The sequence below is a fragment of the Melospiza georgiana genome, chromosome 5 (assembly GCF_028018845.1).
Source record: "Melospiza georgiana isolate bMelGeo1 chromosome 5, bMelGeo1.pri, whole genome shotgun sequence".
Lineage (NCBI taxonomy): Eukaryota > Metazoa > Chordata > Aves > Passeriformes > Passerellidae > Melospiza > Melospiza georgiana.
The window spans coordinates 49,232,554-49,254,606 of record NC_080434.1 but is presented as its reverse complement, the minus strand read 5'-3'; the positions used below and the strand labels follow the sequence as shown (position 1 = coordinate 49,254,606).

The 22,053-nt window shown below is 40.3% G+C and overlaps 1 protein-coding gene across 1 annotated transcript in view; it reads right to left on the bottom strand.

Moving 5' to 3' along the window:
- Positions 1-15,169, bottom strand: part of GABRG1 (gamma-aminobutyric acid type A receptor subunit gamma1) — a 57,443-nt gene extending 42,274 nt beyond the window's left edge. Inside the window, exon 1 of the mRNA XM_058024294.1 lies at positions 14,991-15,169. Coding sequence (XP_057880277.1) covers positions 14,991-15,082 — 92 coding nt within the window. The 5' untranslated portion in view covers positions 15,083-15,169. The remainder of the gene's footprint in view (positions 1-14,990) is intronic.
- Between the last annotated feature and the right edge of the window lie 6,884 nt (positions 15,170-22,053).

Below are 22,053 nucleotides of genomic sequence, written 5' to 3'. Positions count from 1 at the left end.
CATTTCAAAGAGTCCTTAATTTTATTTATAGATTCACAGGACAAATCACGTCAGAAAGAGATCATGAGAGGTCTCTCTAGTCCAGCCTCCTGCTCAAAGCAGGGCTTGCTCTGAGGTCACAGCATGTTGCTCATGGCTTGATCAGGTTGGCTATTGCAGACACTCAAAAATGGAAGCTGCACAACTCTCTGAGCAACCTGATCTCCACTTGGCTCTTTTCTATAATTTAATATATTTAAATAAACTGGAAATTAACAAGAAGAAACAATGCAAATAAAAACAGATTTCAGATTTTCACTTTTCATTTTTTCACTTTTTGTCTTACTTAATTGGAGTATCTCTGGTCCTCCTCCAATTTTAAAACTCTGAACTACGAATAGGTATACAATGACAGCTTACAGAAAGCTATTAATGCAATTCCACAGGAAAGGGAAAAATTCCATCCCAACATCTGAGCGATTTTCCAGGCACCAGTAAATAAATCCATATAAGAAGACAGTTTTATTAGAGGCAACATTTCTTTACTTGGTGTCTGACAAGTATTGGTTTAAAATGCGCATTTCTGACTATTTACACAGAACTAATTGATTTTATCTTCGAAATACTGTACACTGAAAAAAGTGCCAACTGCACAAAAATAAACAATTGTTTTCTACACTAGTACACAAGGCCAACAAGAGCTTGTGACTCACGAACCCATTTGGTAAAACGGCAAAGAAACCAACATGAATCAGATAATAATGTAACCAAATGTAGAATACCTGAATTATTGCTGTTCTTCAAGGTGAAAACAGCTATTCTCACTCTATTCCTCTCTTACCAGCCTTTTCAGAGGTGCTTGACTGAGATTAACCCATCTCACTACCTGACTACCATCTTTTAAACTTGTCCTTAACATGTGCCCAAGGTCACCAAGTGTGCAGTAGAGACTGTAATATCTCTGAAATGCTGATGGAACCCGGTTCTACAGTTCTGATTCCTAAATCACAGCCACTGACATGCAGCAACAAGACTGTGGTAAGAATGAATGACACTGGATGGAAGGAGGAAGTGACCAGAATCTACAGAAAGTCTTTTGTAAACCCTTCAGTGAAACAGAGCACACCACCTGCCAACTTGAATTGTCAACCCAGTCGGTTTGGGGGGAGTTGAACAAAGCTCCCTCAAAAGAGCACCTAGTCATGTGAAGGCAACAGGACAGGCACTGTGTCCATATTCATCTCCAGCAATCTGAATTACCAATATGCTAAACAGATTTGTCATGCTAAACATTTGTCATGCTAAAGAGATTTTAATTAGTTTGTTTTAAAGATAGAAATCCCTTCAGATGTAAAAAGTCTGCAGGATCAGTTGAGATGGTATTATCACTTAATTGACCTTGCTAGGCCATGTGCTATAAAGAAACTTTCACTTTAGAAAACAAGATGGGTCAAAACTATTAATCTTTTACCAAGTTTTTGTGTATCTCCAGCATTTTCTCCAGGATTTGGAATGGATAGAAGGAAAAACAGAAGGCAGCAAACTTCATTCTAAAGCAGAAAATAAAATGTTAAATTCAGGTATGCCATTCAATTATTTAATGACAGTTAACTTGGGCAGAGGACCTTTTTACTTCTTTGCCATTAAAATAAATCTGAAAAACCCATGAAGATTAATGCCAATTAACTCCACTCCCATTTTAATGGTAGCACTATCCTGTCTCTTTCACAACCCCAAGAAGAAAGGCAAACTTAATTAAAGAGGAATTCTTTTCCTTTCCAAGTTCATCTAAAGGTTATTTCACTATACACAGAACATAATACTTGATCATCTCTCCATTTAGTGTAAAATGTATTTGTTCCAGCTAAGTTCACTCACTATCTTTTTCAGAATGTCTAGAGAGATTATGATTTAGAACAAAAATACATCATCAAACATTGAAACATTTCTGTTCCATGGCACAGTGCTACTTTATGTCTAATAATGCAGGTGCTAATTCTGATTTTAATGATTTTATAAATAAGAAAGAGACCTCACCTCTCAAGATGTTTGTTGTTACAACACTTCAGCTACCCTCATAAACTCAACAGTAAACTGCATGTACACAGCTACCAGCAATTAGGCAAAAAGTGCCCCCATTTTGCTCTCTGTCCTTCAACTAATTGGAGACATTACCATGACTAATAAATCTCTGGGCACAAGTGACTAAAGACTAAATAAGTCTTTTCAACATCAGGCAACGTGCTTCTCTTCAGACACTAATATCATAGGTTTTTGTTCTCCTTTAAATACGAGAAAAATCAGTCAGGTGACCTTTGTGCTGCAATTAACATCTGTCAAGTTATGCAATGAACTGGAAGAAAAACTAATATAGGGAAACTGTTCTGACTGCTCCTTGCATCATGCATGTCAAAGTATTACGCACAGAAGTACATGTATGGCATAAGTGAGAGAATTTAAATATAGCTAAGCATCAATTTAGTTGTCCATTCCCAGGCTCCTATTCCTATCCAGCACACAGAAGGATATCCAGTCTTCCAAGATGGGCTGATTTATAGGGAACCTGTAGGCCTCTGGAAAAGTAGACACTTGTCAAGGAATCTGAGTTATCTCTGCTGAAGCTTTAAGTTTGTGCAGAAGCAACTCAGTCAAGCTCTTGGTATCTGTGAGGTTTAGACAACCTTCACAGGGGCCTCGTCTATTTGGAGATAGTGATCCTTCCGTACAAGAAATACTCTGATGATTATTTAATAAATAAATAAGGAGGAAAGTGAGTGTTTCAGATAATTTCCATGCTGAGAGAGCTAAAACAAATACACTTCTTTCCTTGTTGCCTTACATATGTGAATGAAAACAGTAAGGTTAGTTGAGTTACTTCATTTACGTGAGGATCTTCAGTTGCTTCAGGAGTTTCACCAACACAGGGGTAGGGCACAGTAACACTTACCTAAATGATGAAATATGACATAAGACAGCTGTTATTCACTGGCTGTGCTCCCCAGGATACATCCTTTGTCTAAATATAGTGCAATTTAACCTTTATTTTGTATTACTTAAAAAACCCCAAAAAACAAACAAAAAAAAATTTCTTGAAGTGTTAATACTACAGATTACTTTGTAAACAATAATACTGGCCTTCATAACAAGTCAGTCAAGACAGGTAAGGTTCCCAGGGAAGTTTTCCAACAGATCATCTAACCAGACACTAGCTTGCTCCAGAACACCAAGCACTGTATGCTGGTATGTGGTAAAGTGTATTTATTTCATGGCCCCATCAATGTGAAGTCAGAGCTCACCTGAACTAGCCAAATTCCACACATGAAAAAAGACCTAAAGCTCTGCTGAAAAGCTAAACGTGGTCACTGACACACCTATGTCCAGAGTCAGACATTTGTAAAGAGGCTGGTGATGATTCTAGCTCAGAAGACACAAATGTAAGTACTTAATTGTGCCATGTGAATGACCAGGGCATAGGACCAGGCGTAGATGAAAATCGGAACTCTGGCAGGTTGATAAGTTTAAGAAATGCCTGAAGCAGAGCAAAGTTCCTTAAATACAGAGAAAAATGCAACTTCAATGTGGAATGAATAATTACTCTCATGTCAGAAATTTAAATTATATATTTGCATATGTTCTTGTATCTTCTTAAGATAAAACATGGATGGATGTCAGATAGACTCATAGTATCCTCAGAAGCTGAGAATTTAGCGGCACTCCTTCAGGTATGCAAATACTACTCTCAAATAGAAAAAATAATTAGGGCCACATAATCATGACTCATAAAATAGAACTCAATTTCATTTTTCTAGAAAAGACTTGGAAGCTCACTATCACTGCTAGCTGTCAGTAGTGAATGGTATAAAGCATTCACTCTCAAGGCTCATCTCTCAAGACTTATCTTTCAGACTTTATGGCTGACTTCATAGTCATCCGTTCCGTTACAATTCTGTGGAAGTGAACTCTTGCATTTCATCATCAGCATCTTCACTGATATGGTTTATGTGTCACAGAAATTTTCTGGGAAAATAAAAGTAACTGCAAGCAAAAAAAATACAGCTATTGAAAATAGGCTTTTTTGGAAAAAGCACTATTTACTCCTGGTAATCCTGTGGGATATACAGCCACTGATATTAAAGTCCTTCCTCTTTATCCTTCCCCAAGTGGTTTAGACATTCTCTTGACAAAAATCTCTTTTCCCCCCATCTATTCCATCTCCAACGTTTTCACCAATTTCCCCCCCTTTTTGCCTTGCTAGACTTGGCCATATCCTTTCGTGTGTCAAAATGTATTTCTCTCTCCCACTGAAGTATGTTTTGCTTATTCCCTATATCTTTTCTCCAGTACACCTACCACATACTGTTAGGTTGATTCTTCTTCTGAATACACATAGTCCCTTGTGCTATTTGTTTTATTTCATATTTGTCTGGCTGTTTATAATTTTCTGTCCTGCTTCTTCTTTCCGTTCTTCTTCTTTGTTGTTTAGTAAAGGGATTAATTTGGACATTAATTATCAGGGAAAAGTGTGGAAAAAAATATTCGGAATTCCTACACAGAAATATTTGAACACTAGATTAGAAGTATAAGCTACATAGGGAAGTTCACTTGGTATTAAATAAGCTTTTTTGCAAAAAGAATGAACAATCATAGCAATAACAGAATAAAAACATGCACCTCTGGTGTTCACTCCCTGTAAAAAAGTGCTGCCTATGTATCTGAGTGCTCAGAGTATTAACCTTGTGATATCTTCATACATATCACAAGTACTGGATGATTAAGATCGTTTGAGTCATTACATCTTTGAAGCACATCTCAGAGATATTATTAAACATTTTCTCCAACACATAATAACTTCAGTCCAACTAATTTTAATCTCAGTGATACCTTCACTTAAAAGCATTATCACATTTCTCATAAAATCTTCAACATCTTTGTGACACTTACATATCAAAAACTAATTCAAAATTACTGAACAATACAACCAGACTTAACTCTGAGCACTGAATAAAGGTACAATCTGACAAAAATATTTATAGAAACGTGGATTTTTAACAAGAGGAGCAACAGATACTATTAAAGCTATCTTCTGAGAGAACAATTTTGTTCTGAGATCCACACAAATTGCTCTTCTCCAAGTCAATTTTCACATAATGCTGCATGCTGTTTGAAATAACACTGGTCAAATGCTATTAATTCAAATGGATTTGAGAGATCTCACTAAATTGTCATAAAGACCCAAAGTATCTCAGATATTCTTTATCCATCAGTCTTCTAACATAATACAAAGTTTATCTCCTTGAAAGTTCATCCAAAGACCGATATGGTCAGACCAGTACAAGTGCTGCCTCTACTCCTATCAAGCTGCAGCCCAGAAATCAATTGACAATTTTTCTCACATCTCTGTAGCCAAGTACAGGTAATTCTCTGTACCACTTCAGAGCTGCTGGATTCTCAAACATATTCAGCTTGATTAATATAGCAATCTTACTTTGACCATGTCTTTATCTCCATATGTGATGACAAAAATCCTCAGTTGTGGAGACCTGAGGCAGAAAACCACTTGTTTCTACAATTCTCTTTTTGTGCCACACAATAGAGAGCAAGGATTTTGCACACAGAGCAAAACAAAACAAAAAATGCAAGCTGATTTCTGCAATTTTCCAGAGAAATTACTAGTTTTCACATAAAATTTAGAAGGAATCTTAAGAAGTTTACTTCTAGTCAAAGGGCCAAATCTGAATTTAGACTAGGGTGCTTGCCTAATCCAGCTGGTATATAAAATTCCATGGAAAGACATCCCAAACCTTCACTGGATATCTTGTTCTGCTGTTTAATTATCTTGCTAGTAATTTTTTCTTTATATCTAGTTGAGATTTCCCTGTTGCAATTCATCACCATTGTTTCTCATTTTCTTACCATGCACCACTAGGAAGTGCCAACCTCTGTTTTCTGGATTGCCTCCCAGTAAATGCTGGGGACTGATGCTGAATCCACATCAAAAAAGTTATCTTTTCTCCAGTCAGATCAGCCCTTGCCTCTTAGGGACAGGTGTTCCTGCTTGACCAGCTTGGTATCCTCTCCTGAGCTCCCTCCAGTTTAAGCCCTGAACTGGATGCAGTATCGACATGCAGTTTCACAAGGGTTGAGCAGAGGGAGACAGTCAATTTCCACACCTTCCTGAATGTGTACCTGATCCCACAGCCCAGGAGTCTGCTGTGCCAAGGTGCCATGCTCTCCAACAGCAACTCCAGGTCCTTCTGGAAGAGCTGCTCCCCAGCTAGCTAGCTCCAGTCCTGCTGAGGGGGATTTTCCATTCAGGTGCAGGATTTTAGAACTCATCCTTGATGACTTTTATAATGTTCCTGTCAACACATTAACCCCGGCTCTCCTGCTCTCTCAGAACAGCAGCCCTGTCTGCAAACATACAAATTTGGTAAAATAGTAATATTTCAAAATGGAAAAAAATGTCTTTAAGAAACATTATGCTAAAATCATTATTCCTGATGCTCTGAGGAGTTCTTGCTCCACCCCAGACAAAGGAGGAAACAGGGCACAGTTCTCACTTCTCTTCCCTTGCAGCAATTATTTTGTCTTCTGATTACAAACTTGAAGAACATGTTGTATGATGTCTTTTCACAGAATCATGGAACCATTTAGTTTGGAAAAGACCTCTGAGATCATCAAGTCCAACCTTTGACTGATCATCACCTTGTCAACCAGACTACGGCATCAAGTGCCACAGAGTTGTTTCTTGAACACCTCCAGGGATAGTGACTCTACCATGATCCAGCTCAGCCCCCTCCAATGCTTTCTGGGAACAAATGCATCCCAATGTCCGACTTGAACATCCCCTGTCACAGCCTGAGGCCATTTCCTCTTGTCCTGTCTCTATTTGCCTCAGAGAAGAGGTTGACCCCACCTTTACAACTTCCTTTCAGGCAGTTGTAGAGAGTGAGTGATAAGGGCCCCCTGAGCCTCCTTTTCTCCAGGCTAAACAACCCCAGCTCCCTCAGCCACTCCTCACAGGACTTAACCTCTAGATCTTTCACCAGCTCCATTGCCCTACTTAGGACACACTCCAACACCTCACCTTTTTTCTGATAATGAAGGGGCCTGGAACTGAACACAGGACTTGAGGTGGAATCTTGTTTTCTCAGTCGGCAAGTTTTACCTTCTTTGTGGGTTTTGGCCAAAGCACGCAATCAAATAACCAGAATGTAAACACCCATAGTGCACTGTTCATCTAGACAAAGCAGCAGGAAACAAATGAAGACTTGAAAAGAAAGTACGAGGATAACCAAAGCAAATTATAGAACCTAAGTAGTGTCCAGGTTTAGAGCAAATTTGGGGAAGAATCCCTCAAAGGAGCTCCAGTGGGAAAAAGAGATCCAATCGGCCCCTGCCCCCCACTGGTCCGGGAGGGAAAAAATACCTCCTTGGAGAAAGGTGGAAAAAAACTAGTTATTAAACAATAAAACCAAAACAATATCAAACAATGAGACCCCTTGCCACTCGAAAAGAGATGACAAACTGAGAAAACCCCGTCCCTGGGTTGCAGCTCACTCAGTCTCTGATCAGTCCCTCTGGTGCTGGAATTGTCGCAGGCCAGGCCTGGCCTGGTGGGCCAGAGATGTGAGCTCCGGTGCTCTCCCGGGTGTTCAGTCCAGAGCAGGTTTCAAGAGGTCCAAAGAAAATAAAAAAAAACACAGTCCAGGGAACTTCTTTGCCTCAGCTAGCTAACACTAACTAAAAGCAAAGGAGAGGTCTGTCCTGCTGTCTATCCATGGAGGAGTCCAGGAGGAGGAATGTGGGGGAGTGGAGTGCAGTGTCTGAACACAAACTGCGCACTTCTTCTCTCCCCACCCTTCACTCTCTGGAATACTCTTAAAGGTGCAAAACTTATTATTCAACATAAACAGAATGAGACGACTGGGGATAAAAGCATCATATAGTCAACCCAGGACAAGTAGATATAACTGAAGAGGGACAACAGGTATTATATAAAGGTCAAAATATCCCCAAAGTGCTAAGGAAGGACCCAGTGTTGATAACATCACTGGTTATGTGAAACACGTACTAACCATGGCAGTACCAGATCTCCTGGAAGTTTCAGACTGATCACCACACTAAGACACAAAGACAGGAACACATAAATCCATGTGTCACACATCAGCACACCATTCACACATTATCTACACTTGACTCATGAAAGGTTAATTGCCATCAAATTCAAAATGAGCAAATACACTGTTGATGGGCTAAGTGCTTTGATCTAAGATACACTTTCCATAGTTAAACTAAACTTAAAACAAACTTTTGATAAATGAATGCTGAGAACTATAACCTCAAAAAAAGATGTTAACCTAATTAAATGAAATCCCACACTAACTATAAAATTCACCAAATTGCAAAGTCAATTTTCTACCTTAAGATATCACCAGCATCTCAAAAAATATATCAAATGAGCAATCCTTTATAAGGTTTTTTCAGTCATTTAAGCTGATGGTATTTCAGCACATCCATTTGAATATTTGATCTAACACAATTCATCATATATTTCCTGCAAAATCTTCAGGTGACAAGAAATCCACTACAACCCTTCACAAAACCAAACTTCTGTGAAATAGTTCCAAATTGTGCTACACATGTGAGCAGGTGCCATCCTCCTCCCACAAGAGCCAAATAAATATGCATGGACTGAAGCAGCAACAGAACCAGAGACTTGCATTGAATTGCACACTGTAATTGCAGCATATAAGTAAATTCAGCTTGAAATTACAGAAAAAGCCATGCAACTACAATAACTAGGCAATGACAACATGTACCCACTAGAAATATAATTTATAGGCTCTACTGAAATTTTAGTGTAAAATTAGGAAATTATAGACTAATCCAAAGGTCAGTTAAGTTAATGAATAATTGTATAGAGAGATGAATATACTCTGTAAGGACTAATGGAAATACCTAAACCATGTAATCAAAAGCTTGCTGTCTCTATGCACAAAATTGTCTTCTCTGATGTTGTGCATTACATTACACATCTCTTTCAAACAGAAGAATTACACCTCTTGTTAGATGGTAACTAAAATTTATGGTAGTCGGAGTTGTCCCCTGCTGGACACAACCCACAGGCCATCAGCTGTATGGCTCTCACTGGCAAAGAACCTAAGGTACAGGTCCATAGGTCACCTGCAGCAGGTCTAACACAACCCAATCCATATCCAATGGCTGTATGGTGATGATATTAAGAACTGTTCTCCTCCAGAGAAAACAGTGAGGACACTTTATTAAAAAAAAAAATATGCACATAATTTATTCTGTCATGCAAATTTAACATTGGACAATGAAATAAAAAAAAATTCGTGACTTACATTGACAGTTTACCACCTAAATGGACACTGAATGCTACATTTTTTTACTAGTATAAATTCTATCCAGTCAAACTTTATTTAGAAAGAAAAATTGGACAATAATACTGCATTACACTACTAATAATAACACTTAATCCCTCATGGTACACTGCCTTAAACAAGAAGATAACCATACTAAAGGAAAGGACTAACAATCTATTTGAGACATCAAATAATTTAATCCAAAGAGGATGTATCCCCTTTGTTCTACCTCAGATTTTTCCTATCCACTGTCTGTCTTCCTTAAAACAAAGAAAAATTGCAGCATATAAATTTAGAAACACAGAATTAGCCATTCCCACCTTACCAGACACGAATGCAGTGACACAGAAAAGGATTTGACAACCAAGGCAAAAGAACATGAGTTACACCTGAACAATATTGGAGCTAATCCTGTGAGACAGGATCTGAGCAGTATGAAGCAGCAGTGAAGCAATATTCTGTGTGTATCTCTTCTTCAGACAAAAAAATGGAAAGCGCTTAAAAGTGGTCAAGCAAATAATTAAATATTTTCTGAAGAAATGCAGGTATCTCAGTTTACTCATGTGAGAGAAGAATGTAAGTGGCTATCAAGTCATCTCTTAAACTACACCTACCAGGGATGTGCTTCAAAGATTAATTCATATGACTGCAGCATGGCTAAACCCAATTCAGTGGACATTTCCACACTGCAGAGTGTCTCCAATTGTGACACATTTGTACACAAGTTTCATTTTGAACTAGATCATTCATCGTGCAACAACTCCTTGGAATCTAACCACACTGGAGCTTCTAAGGTGAGGAGGTTTCTCCAACATATTATGGAAGACTAGTCTGGAAAGAGAAAGACACCAGGATGTTTTCTGACCAAAATACTGATTCCTTTAGGAATTTTCAAGATTCACTTGAGATGCTCTGAGTTCTTGTCAGGGCAAAACTTGGCAGAGGCAATCAGAACAAGGAGGAGCTTTGATGACTGGTAATCTTGTCAAAGAGCAGATGGATGCAGATCACACTCTGCTCCTGAAGAGCAGCTGCAGCCATTGGTCTATGCCTTGAGGCTACCCTGCAGAACCAGAAGTATAAAAGAAGATGTGGATTTCCCCACAAAGAGATGGACATGGTAACCCAGTGGCTAAGTCAGGTGTAGCAGGTTACACTGGGAACAGGAGATCCACTGGCTTGGAAGCCAGAGAAACCTCAGATTAGAAATACTGTGTAATATTTCATCAGATGCCTCCTCACCAAGTCTGTAAGCAGGGACTTAATTAAACTGAAGGAGCAGACCTAATAGAGGCACCAGGGTAAATTCTCCAGTTTTGTTTAGCCTCTTATACATTCTTATATAAGACCAGATTATCCTAACAGATCCTACTGACTGGAAAATCCCCAATTAAAGCATATTTTAGAAACTATTTATTACCATCATATCCATATAACTGAAATTGCCCTCTTCTTTAAAATAAGTTCTGTTCTAATGAACTCCGATGACCTTCCTAATCTCTCTAGTTACCTCTATTAGTTCAGTGTTGCTCCATGATTTACCATTTTAGTTTTATAAATAAATAAATAAATAAATATATATATATATATATATATATATATATATATATATATATATAAATCAATTTTTTACATAGGCCTGTAGGCCACTGAACTCACCACATTATTTTCAGTCTTAAGTAATGTTTGCATGTGGAAAAATTCAAAATCTGGACTTTTGTGTCATCTTCAGATTAATTCAGTTGCATCTGAATTACTCTGTACAAATTATTACTATTCAGAGAAATTGTTAAGAAATAAAAGTTAGTGTCATTGTCATCCACCAACCTTTAAAGGTTCCTGTCAGTGTGTTACAGTCATTTGTAATTTGTACTTGTCTCTGCTGCTCTTTACCAGCTAAGTTATGATATTGTTATTTTACTCATGCACATGACCAATTCAGTGTGCAGTGCAAGAAAGTTATGCAGGTAATTCAAAAAGTGCTACTCTCTTCTACCATAAATGGTACTACAAAAAAGGGGTTTGAGACAATCACTTTTGGTTTTCTGTGAATTCAAGACATATGACTCTTTTAGTTTATAATACATGTATGACAGCCCAAACCAAAGCAACTCACTTTCAAACAGTGCATATACCTAGTCCATTTAAGTGGTCCTACGTATTAGGTGTTCTGTTTTAACCAGATTAATACAATCTGTCTAGAGCTTCAAAGAAAAAAAACACCTCACTATTCTCATGATCCCCTTGTAATCTGCTCTGTGGATAGACTTCTGTATTCAGAAAAAGAACAGGCTCAACAAGTGCTCACCTGTAAACTTTTCTGTCCAGCTCAAAAAGGCTTGAATTTGCAGCAAAGGTGCCTTTTTTAACATCAGGCAGATTTAACAAACAGAAAGTTAAGAATAAATGAAAATTTGTTTCAATTTGATGAGATCCTTTTCTTTACTTAACAGTTTGACATAGTTTGAAGGTTTCCTTGAAACCACTGTAAGAAGATTATGTGCAAAGACTGTAAGTATTTCTCAATATTTAGGTCTCTTTAAACTTTATACCAACAAAAGAAAATATTAACAAACTTTCAATAAAATAAACTGTATTTTAAATCTGGGACTGCTGAATAACAAGTTCTTTGTTGTCACATCATGAACAAAGCACATAAGAGTGAGGATAATAATGAATAAACATCACAGATGTTCAAATGAAACAGTAAATCACTATTATCAAGCACTAAGAAACCAACATTGTTATGACAGGCTTAACTCTGATCCAGGAATTTATATGAGAGAAATACCTAGGCTGTATCATATATTTTCCTAACAGATACTTTGAAAAGAAAATATCACTTGACATTTGTACTTGCTGACAGTTGCATTTCAATAGAGCATTTATAATTGCTTTTAAAACATCAGATTACAAATTGAAAGGAAGATATGTCCAAAATTAAGTTAAGCTTAAAATATACCTTTAGGCATGCTGACCAGCACATACCATTTAAAGAAGTATAAATTGGAAGAAAAGTTACAGTTATGGTGTACTTGTATGGGTGGAACTGAGAAAATAACATTAATTATATTGTCAGTTCTTATGCTCTGCCTATCAATTATCTGTTTATTTGAATTCAACAAGAAAAATGGGTTTGTCAGACATTGAGGACTGCAGTAACTGCTGGGTAAGTATTCTTTCCCTGCACATATTTTGTAGAAAGGCTCACAGCCCAATTCTGCTACAGAAGAGACATCTCCAATTGACAAAAGTAGTCCTTCAAAATATGGACCCCTGGAATTAAATCAAGTGCATTGGTCATTCTGATCTGTTAGTGCTGAGGGTGAGGAACTGGAGGTAAACAACTTCTTCATGGGAAAGAGTTCCCACACTGTGGTGTGGGAAGTTTGGTGTAATGTCATGGAACAGCTTTTGGGGCAGTATCTTAATAGAATAAACTCTTGGTTGGGCTCAACTTCCAGTGCCTTTGCTTAGGCTTTAGCTCCATTTGTTGCAGCTGAAGCAACTTTATTCATACTCAGCACAAAGAGTATGTGTACTAAAAATGATGCAATTTGCATCCTTTTAAAAATATCTGTTGGAAAGGCAGACTGGCTCCTGCAAGATAGTTTTAGAAAAACTGGCAAAGTTCGTGCAGCCTGGTTTACTATTGAGAAAAAGCATTACTCCTGTGTTTTAGTTTGAGCTTCAAGGAAAATCTTGGGCTGAAACTATAGAGAGGCATCCAAAGAAGCAGAAAAATAGTATTTCCATCCTACTTTGTAGCAGACTTTAAAGAGTGCCAAAGGTCCATGAATTGCAGTGCACTACATACCAGAGAACCATGATCTGCAACACATGTCCATTTGAGGTCACTTAAAAGGGAAAAAAAGGAGGGGGGAGAAATCTTTCAAACACCATTTTTCCATGTAGCCTCTGAAAAAAAAAGTCGAGGCTGAAAACAGTTGATTCAGATACACAGATATTCATACCAAAGGTTCCCTCTATCTGAGATGTCCTGGAACACAGAAAAAAACAATGCATGTAAGTTACCTCTTTTTCTCACTTCTTATCAACTTATATATAGATTATAATGCTAATGAGATGCATCCATGGTAATCTACACCCAATTTTATAATCCCAACCACAGTTTGACAAGCAAAGCAAAATAATTTTTTTTTTTTGGCTAGTTCTCCTCCTTTGTTACAAAGTCTTTGAACTGATAAATTAGCATGCATATTCTTTTCTCTCAAACCACTTGATAATTTCTTTCACACCTGAGGTACACTATGATCATTAAGAAACATTCTGAAGACGCACAGCTGCACTGGTATCATTTTCATCAATGCCTTTGAAAAACATTTCCATAATTTATCAAGGTTTTAAAAGACACAGGTTGAGAAAAGTATAATCAGGGGTTTTTCTACTAGGATAACACAGCAGCCTTCTGAAGATGAGAGATGCGATGAGATCAACATACCTCACACATCATTCAGTGTGGTGAAGGGGTCTAGATGGACTTTAAAAATGTTTAATAGATTTTTTCCCTTTTTTCCTCTTTTTTGCTAGCCTTTACATATTTTTATATCCTCTAGAATGATAACTTCATCTTTCATTTAAAAGAAACACACACTGAGCAACAGTCAAATACCCTTTATTTATACCTGAAGTGCTGTTTTGTGATTTTTATGAGTGTAACCTGTGGAATTGTTCACATTAGTACTGCATCATCAATGGAGTTGAATTATCACATTCCTCTTCGTTGTTATGGGTACTAATAACACATGTACACAGCTGTACCAAACTGTTGTTTCTTCAGAGGTCTCCAGCTCAATTTTCTAACTCTCCCTCAAAACGCACCTTCCAACTTCGGGGACTTGAGCAGCTGCCCTGCTCCATTCCACATGTGAGCCCGATCATTCTCCCAGCGGCAGGAGCCGGTGCCGCGCTGGGTGCCCCGCACGGGTCCCATTGCTGCTGTGGGTGCCCCGCACGGGTCCCATTGCTGCTGTGGGTGCTGCTGTGGGTGCTCCGCACGGGTCCCATTGCCGGGCCGGGTGCCCCGCACGGGTCCCACTGCCGGGCCGGGTGCCCCGCACGGGTCCCATTGCTGCTGTGGGTGCTCCGCACGGGTCCCATTGCTGCTGTGGGTGCCCCGCACGGGTCCCATTGCCGGGCCGGGTGCCCCGCACGGGTCCCATTGCCGGGCTGGGTGCCCCCCACGGGTTCCGCGGCCGCCCCGCACCAGCAGCCGCAGGAGCGGCAGCGCTGGCCGCGCTCCCGGGCCCTCTCCCCGCAGCCGCCGGCGGGAACGGGCGGCACCGCGCGGAGAGCTCGGGGCTCCGGGCCGCCCTCGGCACGGGAGGACTCTTCCAGCGCCGAGCCGAGCCTGCAGTCACCAACCCGCCCAGCGAACAAGTGGGATGCGGCTGAAGTTTTACTTTGCCGGAGCCGCCTCCCGCCGCAGCCGCCCGCGGGAGCCACAGCGGCAGCACCGACACGGTTTTGGTTGAAGTTTGGCGGCACAACACGCCGCCCCTCCCGCCCCTGCCCCCGCCCGGAGCCCCCGGCTCAGGTGGGGCGCGATGCGCAGGTAGCGGTCCCGGCGGGCGGGGGCAGCGCGGCTCCCGCCGTACTCACCCGCTGCCCAGGCGCACGGTCAGCAGCAGCAGCAGCAGCCGGGCCCCGCGGCGGCGGATCCAGCGGGGCGCGGGGCCCCCCCACGCATCCATGAGCGAGAAGGAGCTCTCCCCTGCCCGAGTTTTCTCCGGAGAGCCTGGGAAATTGCGACCCTACCGATCCCACCACCCCCCGACACACGGCAGGGAGGGGAGGGGAAGGGAAGGGGGAAAAAAAATAAAATAAAACACCCAAACAGGTAGAAACCCACTCTGCAAGGACCGAGCAACTCGCCCAATAGGCTCATCAGGTTGCTTCATAAATTATCCTAAAAACTGCTGGACGAATCAATCCCTAGCAGAGGTGGAGCCTCCTTTACTAGAAGGGAAACATGCATGCGAGAAAGGGTGGCATTGATTTGGTATTTTTCTCCAAAGAGGGAAATGAAATAGACCTTACGTATGTACATATACATGTAAATATAAATAGGCAAAATGTACAAAATGTTAAATGCATGCTTAAAGCTACACATATACATTTAAATATTTCTATTTTTGAAGGTATTCTGAGGGCGACTCTCCGAGGGGCAGCCGGTTCGGTCCTCCCTGCCTAGCGGAGACCCGCAGCCGGGAGCTGAGACCCCGGGGGACGTGCAGGGACACCCGCGGGGACTGCGCGCCTCCACGTCTGGCACGATGGAGATTTGCGGGGGGCGGCCCTAGCGGGAAGGGGGCATCCGCCATCCCCTCGTTGGTCCCCAGGAGAGGGAGCGCAGCCCTGCAGCCGCAGTCCCGAGAGCCGCGCTGGAGGCGTGCCGGGCGCGCAGGGGCAGCGCGGGAGGGGCGCGCAGGCTCGGCGGCTGCGGGCGGCTCTGCGCGGCCGCGGAGCGCCCCGCGGGGACGGGCGGGAGGCGCTGCGCTGCGAAATGCGCCGGGGCATGCAAACCGCAAGGGTATTACGGGGGGTTTCTTCTTTATTCCTTCGTGTCTCCTCTCGGCTGCTTCCTCCTCCCGGTCTCCCTCCGGAGACGTAGGCGGGAAGGCAGCCAGACGTGCTCCCAGCAAGCCCGCACACACGCCCCTGAACCCGCACACACGCCCCCGAACCCCAGGCAGAAAAGCGCCGCGGCAGAGAGCGCAGGTTCCGCGCCCGCAGGCTTTGACCGGCGGTAGGGGCGAGTGGGCACGTCCCGGCGGGACCAGCGCCTGGATAACGCGTATTCCTCCTCTCGGCTTCAGGCTGTCACCAACCCAAATCACCGTCCCCGGCGATGCCCTTGTTCGCAGCTCTCTACAGGGCACTTACGGAGTAACCTGCGCACCGAGTTCTCGGTGGAAGTAGCAAACCGTTTTACAGCCATCATTATGATCATCCTTTGAGTCAATGTACAGAAATGTAAATAATTTGTCCTTTGTACTGAAATGTAAATAATCCCCCATCCAGTGGTTCTTCCTATGAAAGGCAGTGTTATGTCTTCTTTACACATCATCATCTGCTTGTTATTTTATATATACAGCTTACAGCTTTAATGGTTAAAGAAACTCACCATGCTTCAGAGAGCTGCAGTACATTAAATGAAAATTCAACAACTTGAAAATTAATAGCCAGTCCTGGGGGTACTGGCAGACGGTAAAGGCACATATTATTGCATGACCTGAGGTCTCTTTACTGGTGGATTAACACAGCAGGCAGCATCCTAGCATGATGGCAAAGGCATGAGCTCAGAGCATATGCATTTATTACAGAGTAAGTGCAGAAGCAGCTCCGCTGCTGCAGCTGGTGGCACTAGCTCCAAGAAGCAGGATTGCTGTCCCTCTCAGCAAGACAATGAGCACACCCAAGTCCCTTTCTCTCTGGGAAGTCCCTCTGCCCTGAAAATGGCCATGGTCCTTACGTTTATTATAAATTTATCTGTCAAATTGACTACATTTTGCAAAATATGCAGTAATTGCTTATGTCTTTGCATTCTGATGTTTTTGGAATCATTAAAGCTCTTTACCAGTCTATAAAATTCCACCCTGCCCCTGAAAAACATGCAATTAAAGTAACTGCTGCAAAAATTTTACATAAGAAGTTTAAACATACTTACAGGATTCCAAGACATCTTCTTTCTACATGAGCAGTTTGGAGCATCTGCTTAAAAACTTAATTTCACCCCTGTGAAGATCCAGCAGCTTGCTAACAGTGAAAGAGGTGGAAGATAACAGCTAAAATAACATGTAGCATGAATAGTGAGAAAATGGAATTTTTCATTTGATTTCAGGGTTGAGAACACTAAGGCATATAGAAGTACTGTTAAAAAAAAATTAAAATAAAAGCAGCACCAATGCTATTTCTCAAATGAGACAAAACTAAGGATGACATCTGGACAAGCTGGTTTCAGGTAGTCCCAAATCTGAATTTTTCTTGTACTTTCATGTAAATAGAAATCCATCCCTCTAAAAACTAGAGAAGAAATTATTCCATAATTAAGTAAAATACTAGATGAGAAATAGGTATAAAAGTTTTGAAAAGCAATTGGGGAACAGAAAATAACAAAAAAAACTTTCACCATCAGAAGAAAACCTGAAGGGAAAGAAATCAACTCAGATTGTCTGTGTTCCTGAAGAAAATAAAAGAAGCAATAAATGAATTTTAAAACTGCAAAATAGAAAAGAGAATATCAAAGAAAAGCTGGAGATATCACCTAGTTGGGTGTCAAAAGAAGGAGATATTGATACAGGACAAAACACTAAAAGATAGTGAGTTATTACTAAGACCTGCAGATATTTCTCCTGGGTTTTACTAGCACAGCAAACCAACAACAGTATTTAAATTCTCAGTTAAAAACACCTTCTGATGCTGGAAGTAAGAAGACTATCTTTAAAAAAAAAGCAAACAACCAAGATGAAGAAACAAGTTAATCATGTCTCTTCAGACCTGCTAGGCATCATTTCAAAATCATCAAATTAAGCAAAGTTAAGCAAAACTGCAGGATTCACATCACTACTATTACTAAGGAGGAACAAACCAGAATAGGTTCTGCAATGGAAAATCACATCTCTATCTTCTTCAGTCATATTTAATGAATCTATCAATAGAGGAACAGAGCTTCATAATTCACTGTCTTTCAAAACCATTTCAGGTCTATCAGGAATTTGTTAAAGAAGATGCATAGTTCTGGGGTCAGTAGGAAAGTAAGGCCATCTTTCAGAAACTGCTTGAGACTACTGTCAGCAATTAACTTTCCATGTTAAAAAGTTGAGTTCTTACAGGTCTGGTCTTGAGACTATTGTATTCAACTGATTACTTATTGAACTAATGGTTTCAAAGAGAAAAAATTCTCTGATGAAAGTTTCAGATTGGTGAAGTCTATAGAAAAAAAAAAGTGAATACATTGTTAAATCATCACAGTATAGAATTATCAGTTATAAAATGGGAAGTGATAACATGCTGGCAAATGGAAAAACAAAAATAATTCATGGGTTGAATTTGGTAAAGATTGTAAGTACCTAAATGCCACATGTCAGCTCTGCTGCTGCCTAGTAGTAGAAAATCTAAGGACATATATTCATAATTAACTGAAATTTCTCTAGGACTGTAGAGGAATACCCATACAAACAGGAGGAGCTCTAATTTGAGCAGCTCAGCAACTAAACTCTGCCCAAACTCGCTAGAAAAATTTCTCTACACTTCAGATTTAAGGAGTGCAAGATAGGATAATCCAATGTAAAAGACCTCTAAAACACAGCCAGGCTAGATCACTAGTTCCCTAATTTCTTAAACGTGTAATTATTGATTTGGATTCCATAATAATACACCTAAGCTCATGCACTATAAAAGGAGCAAAGGCACTTAGCACAAACACTGGATTTCCAGTCTGGAAGCCACTTACTCAACCACAAGGTACCTAAAATCTGTGATTCATCTAAAAGGACATGAGAAAGAATTTTCGTTATTAAAGCTGAAGTCCAAATAGAAGGAGGAGAAAAACTCTTCCACAATAATATATAAAAAGCAAATATCACTGTATTTTTCACCTGGGAGGCTTCACACTTAGCATTGAAGAGCATTTTGATTCTTCACAATTCAATTGCTCAGGACCACAGAGGAACTTAAAAACACTCAACATGTAATTTTACTGAGCTGACATCCTACATCTGCTGAATTTCTCTTGGATAGAGAGAAACATCTATCCTGATATACGGAGAGGAGCATATGAGAATTGATGCATGATTTGTGTGCCTGCATACCATATTGAGTGCATAAGAGCTCTGAAAACCTAGACTTAGTGGGTGGCCCATCTTCATTCACTGTGCTTGAGGGAAGGTAATGGCTCTCATGTGGTTTTGTAAGGAGCACTTACTTGCTGAAAGCAAAGGAATCCAGCGCGTGGAGACGGAAGAACAAATTATTGTGGTGTTCTGTCCTCCACCAAAAAAAAGCACACAGAACAACAGGAGCTCAAGGACCACTGCAGTCATGTCTTTAAAAGGCCAGGTTTACATAACAATATTTTGATGAAATTGCATATGCAGACCTTAACTGTGTATTCACAAAACAATTTCCTTTGTGCACCTCTGTCACTGTAGGACATGAAATAAAACAATGCAGATAAGCAACTCTCCAAGGTAAAAAAGACAGTGTTTAATTTCTGACTCCAACGTTTACAGATTTCCAAAAGTGATCATGGATTGGAGTATGACAGTGCCACCTCTCCAATGACACTGGACAAACCAACAGTCCATCAAATTTTTCTTCCTCCATAAAAGAATGCAAAACAATAAGTTATTTACATAAAGTGCATAAAGTTATAAAAAGTTCATTACAGGAAGGTAAACATCAGAAGGCTTAGAAAAACTTAAAAAAAAAGGACAACACACCTCACACCTTAGTTTTATAGTGTCAGAGAATACTTTAGGTTGTAAGAGACCTTTAAAAGTAATCTAGTTCAGTCTCCCTGTCATGGGCAGGGACAATTTCAAAATGTACACACATATAATTTGTGTGCTTGCATTTGAGTAAGCACAAACATAAGAACAGAGTCAAGTGCATGGTATTGAAAACCTGCAACCCAAATGAAAACAGTTCCACTCTTCTTAGGGAAGTTCAGAAAATGTGGTTTTAAATATGCATCATCATGGTTAATCCTACCTGAATGCTTACTCCAATGTAAACTTAATGAGCTATCTTAAACAGCATAATAGCCTAGCACTACAATAAATGCAAAGAACACCTCAAAAAATAAAGAAAACTAATGAAAACATTTTGGTATAGGCCTTTTTAAAAGGAGCCTTTAGACTTGATGGTGGTGGATATCCCCAGGAGGAGAAGAGAAAGATGCAGAAATGTAACTTCAGTGCAGCTCGCATATTGTGATCTGAACCACAAAATAATTGCTTTCAGTGAAACAGTCAACATCTTAATAGAAAATAAATTATAAAATTCTCACTTTTCATAACTAAATACTATTTTAATTAGGATATAATCTCTGATAGATTGATTTAACTCAATGATTTTGATTCTGATACATTGATTTTACTCACTCAAATTACTCATTAAAATGATTAAGAACGCACACATCTTCAGTTACACTTAAAAATTAAGCAGGAGAAGTAATCTCAAGTAGAGAAGAACTGATGAAGAAAGAAGATAGCGCCTATCTTTGCATCTGGGGAAGGGAAAGTGTTGCAGTATGTAAGATGATATTCCTTTACATTTAGCATGCTACACTTCCTCTCCATTTAAGTTAAGATGAAACGAAAAACAAATTGAAGTGTAAACAGATCTGTGGTGACTAGACTGGAGTGGCAAGGTACAGAAAGATAACTTCAAACCACAAACATTCCCCGGTCTATTACTTTTGTCATTGCCTTTCACTAGACCTTCAAGTATTCTCAACACAAGCCAACAAACAGCAAATAAATACTTTTTGTTCTTTCCTGTTTTACAAGGCCTAAGTCCACAATCCTTAACTCTTCTCCACCCTAAGAGCACATTTTTAACTTTGCTTCTCCTTCTCCTATCAGACAATTTCCCAGTAAACAGAGACTAGGACCTGGATTTTTCGGGAGCCTGGATTTACCATCTGTCAAAACACATCCTCAAAAGAAGCCAACTTTGATAGGGAATATGGTGACCAGTGGGAAGAGGGGTGCTTCCAAGTGTGAGGCACATGTATGATGCAGACAAGGCAATGAGTCTTTCAGGGGACTTGCACATCAAGGTGCACTCTAGTTAATTGAGGAAGTTAAATCCAGCTTGGATACCCCAAAGTCATGTGCAGGAGGTGGGAACTATTCAAACTCATCTTCAATCTGTGCTCACTTTTCCATGTCAGGAAGTGACACAGTTCAACCAGAGGACCCCAGTGGCACAAATGTACAAGGAGTGCACAGTTTACATTGGCACTGCAGTGCAAATGAGGAGCATTCAATTTAAAGTGGGCCATGAGGTACGTGAAGGTGCTTGCAGCACTTTCTGAATATGCTTACCAGGGCTGCTGGAATGTACTGTGCTCCAGCACAGTAATGGATCATCTGTCTAGGGAACTAGCTTGGCACTAGGCTAAAGTAAATCCCCTCCAAACCACACTGTGGCTGCTGGGTTCTCAGTACAGTGGACTGTCTCTGAAGATCTGTTCTATTTCACTCCAGTATTTGCCAGTGTGGCCAAAGGCACAGTAAATTATTAGAGGACTAGCACCCTGGCATGAATCATGGCAAAGCAGCATGCCAGTGTATGTTTGGTGTATGTTCACCCATACTTCAAAACCCCATAGCAAAGAAATCTTTTCTTTTTGCTGATTTCTTTTGTCTCTATCCAGGACAAAAACTCCCTTCAAATGGTTAAGAATAAGAATAATTTCATGGTTTATAGGATGCTCTAGGGAGAATACTATTTGATTATCTGTCTGGTCTTATTTTGTTAGAGGCTAACAGGGCAGCTGTTCTACCCGACTACTGTGAGCACTTACTGTTCCAGCCAGATCAGGAGGACAAAAACATGTGAAAATGAAAAATAATGGGGCAGGCAAAGACTGTGGTCTGTACTTTTTCCAGTTTCAAAAAGATTCAGTTGATACTTGCCCCAGCCTTTGTTGAAA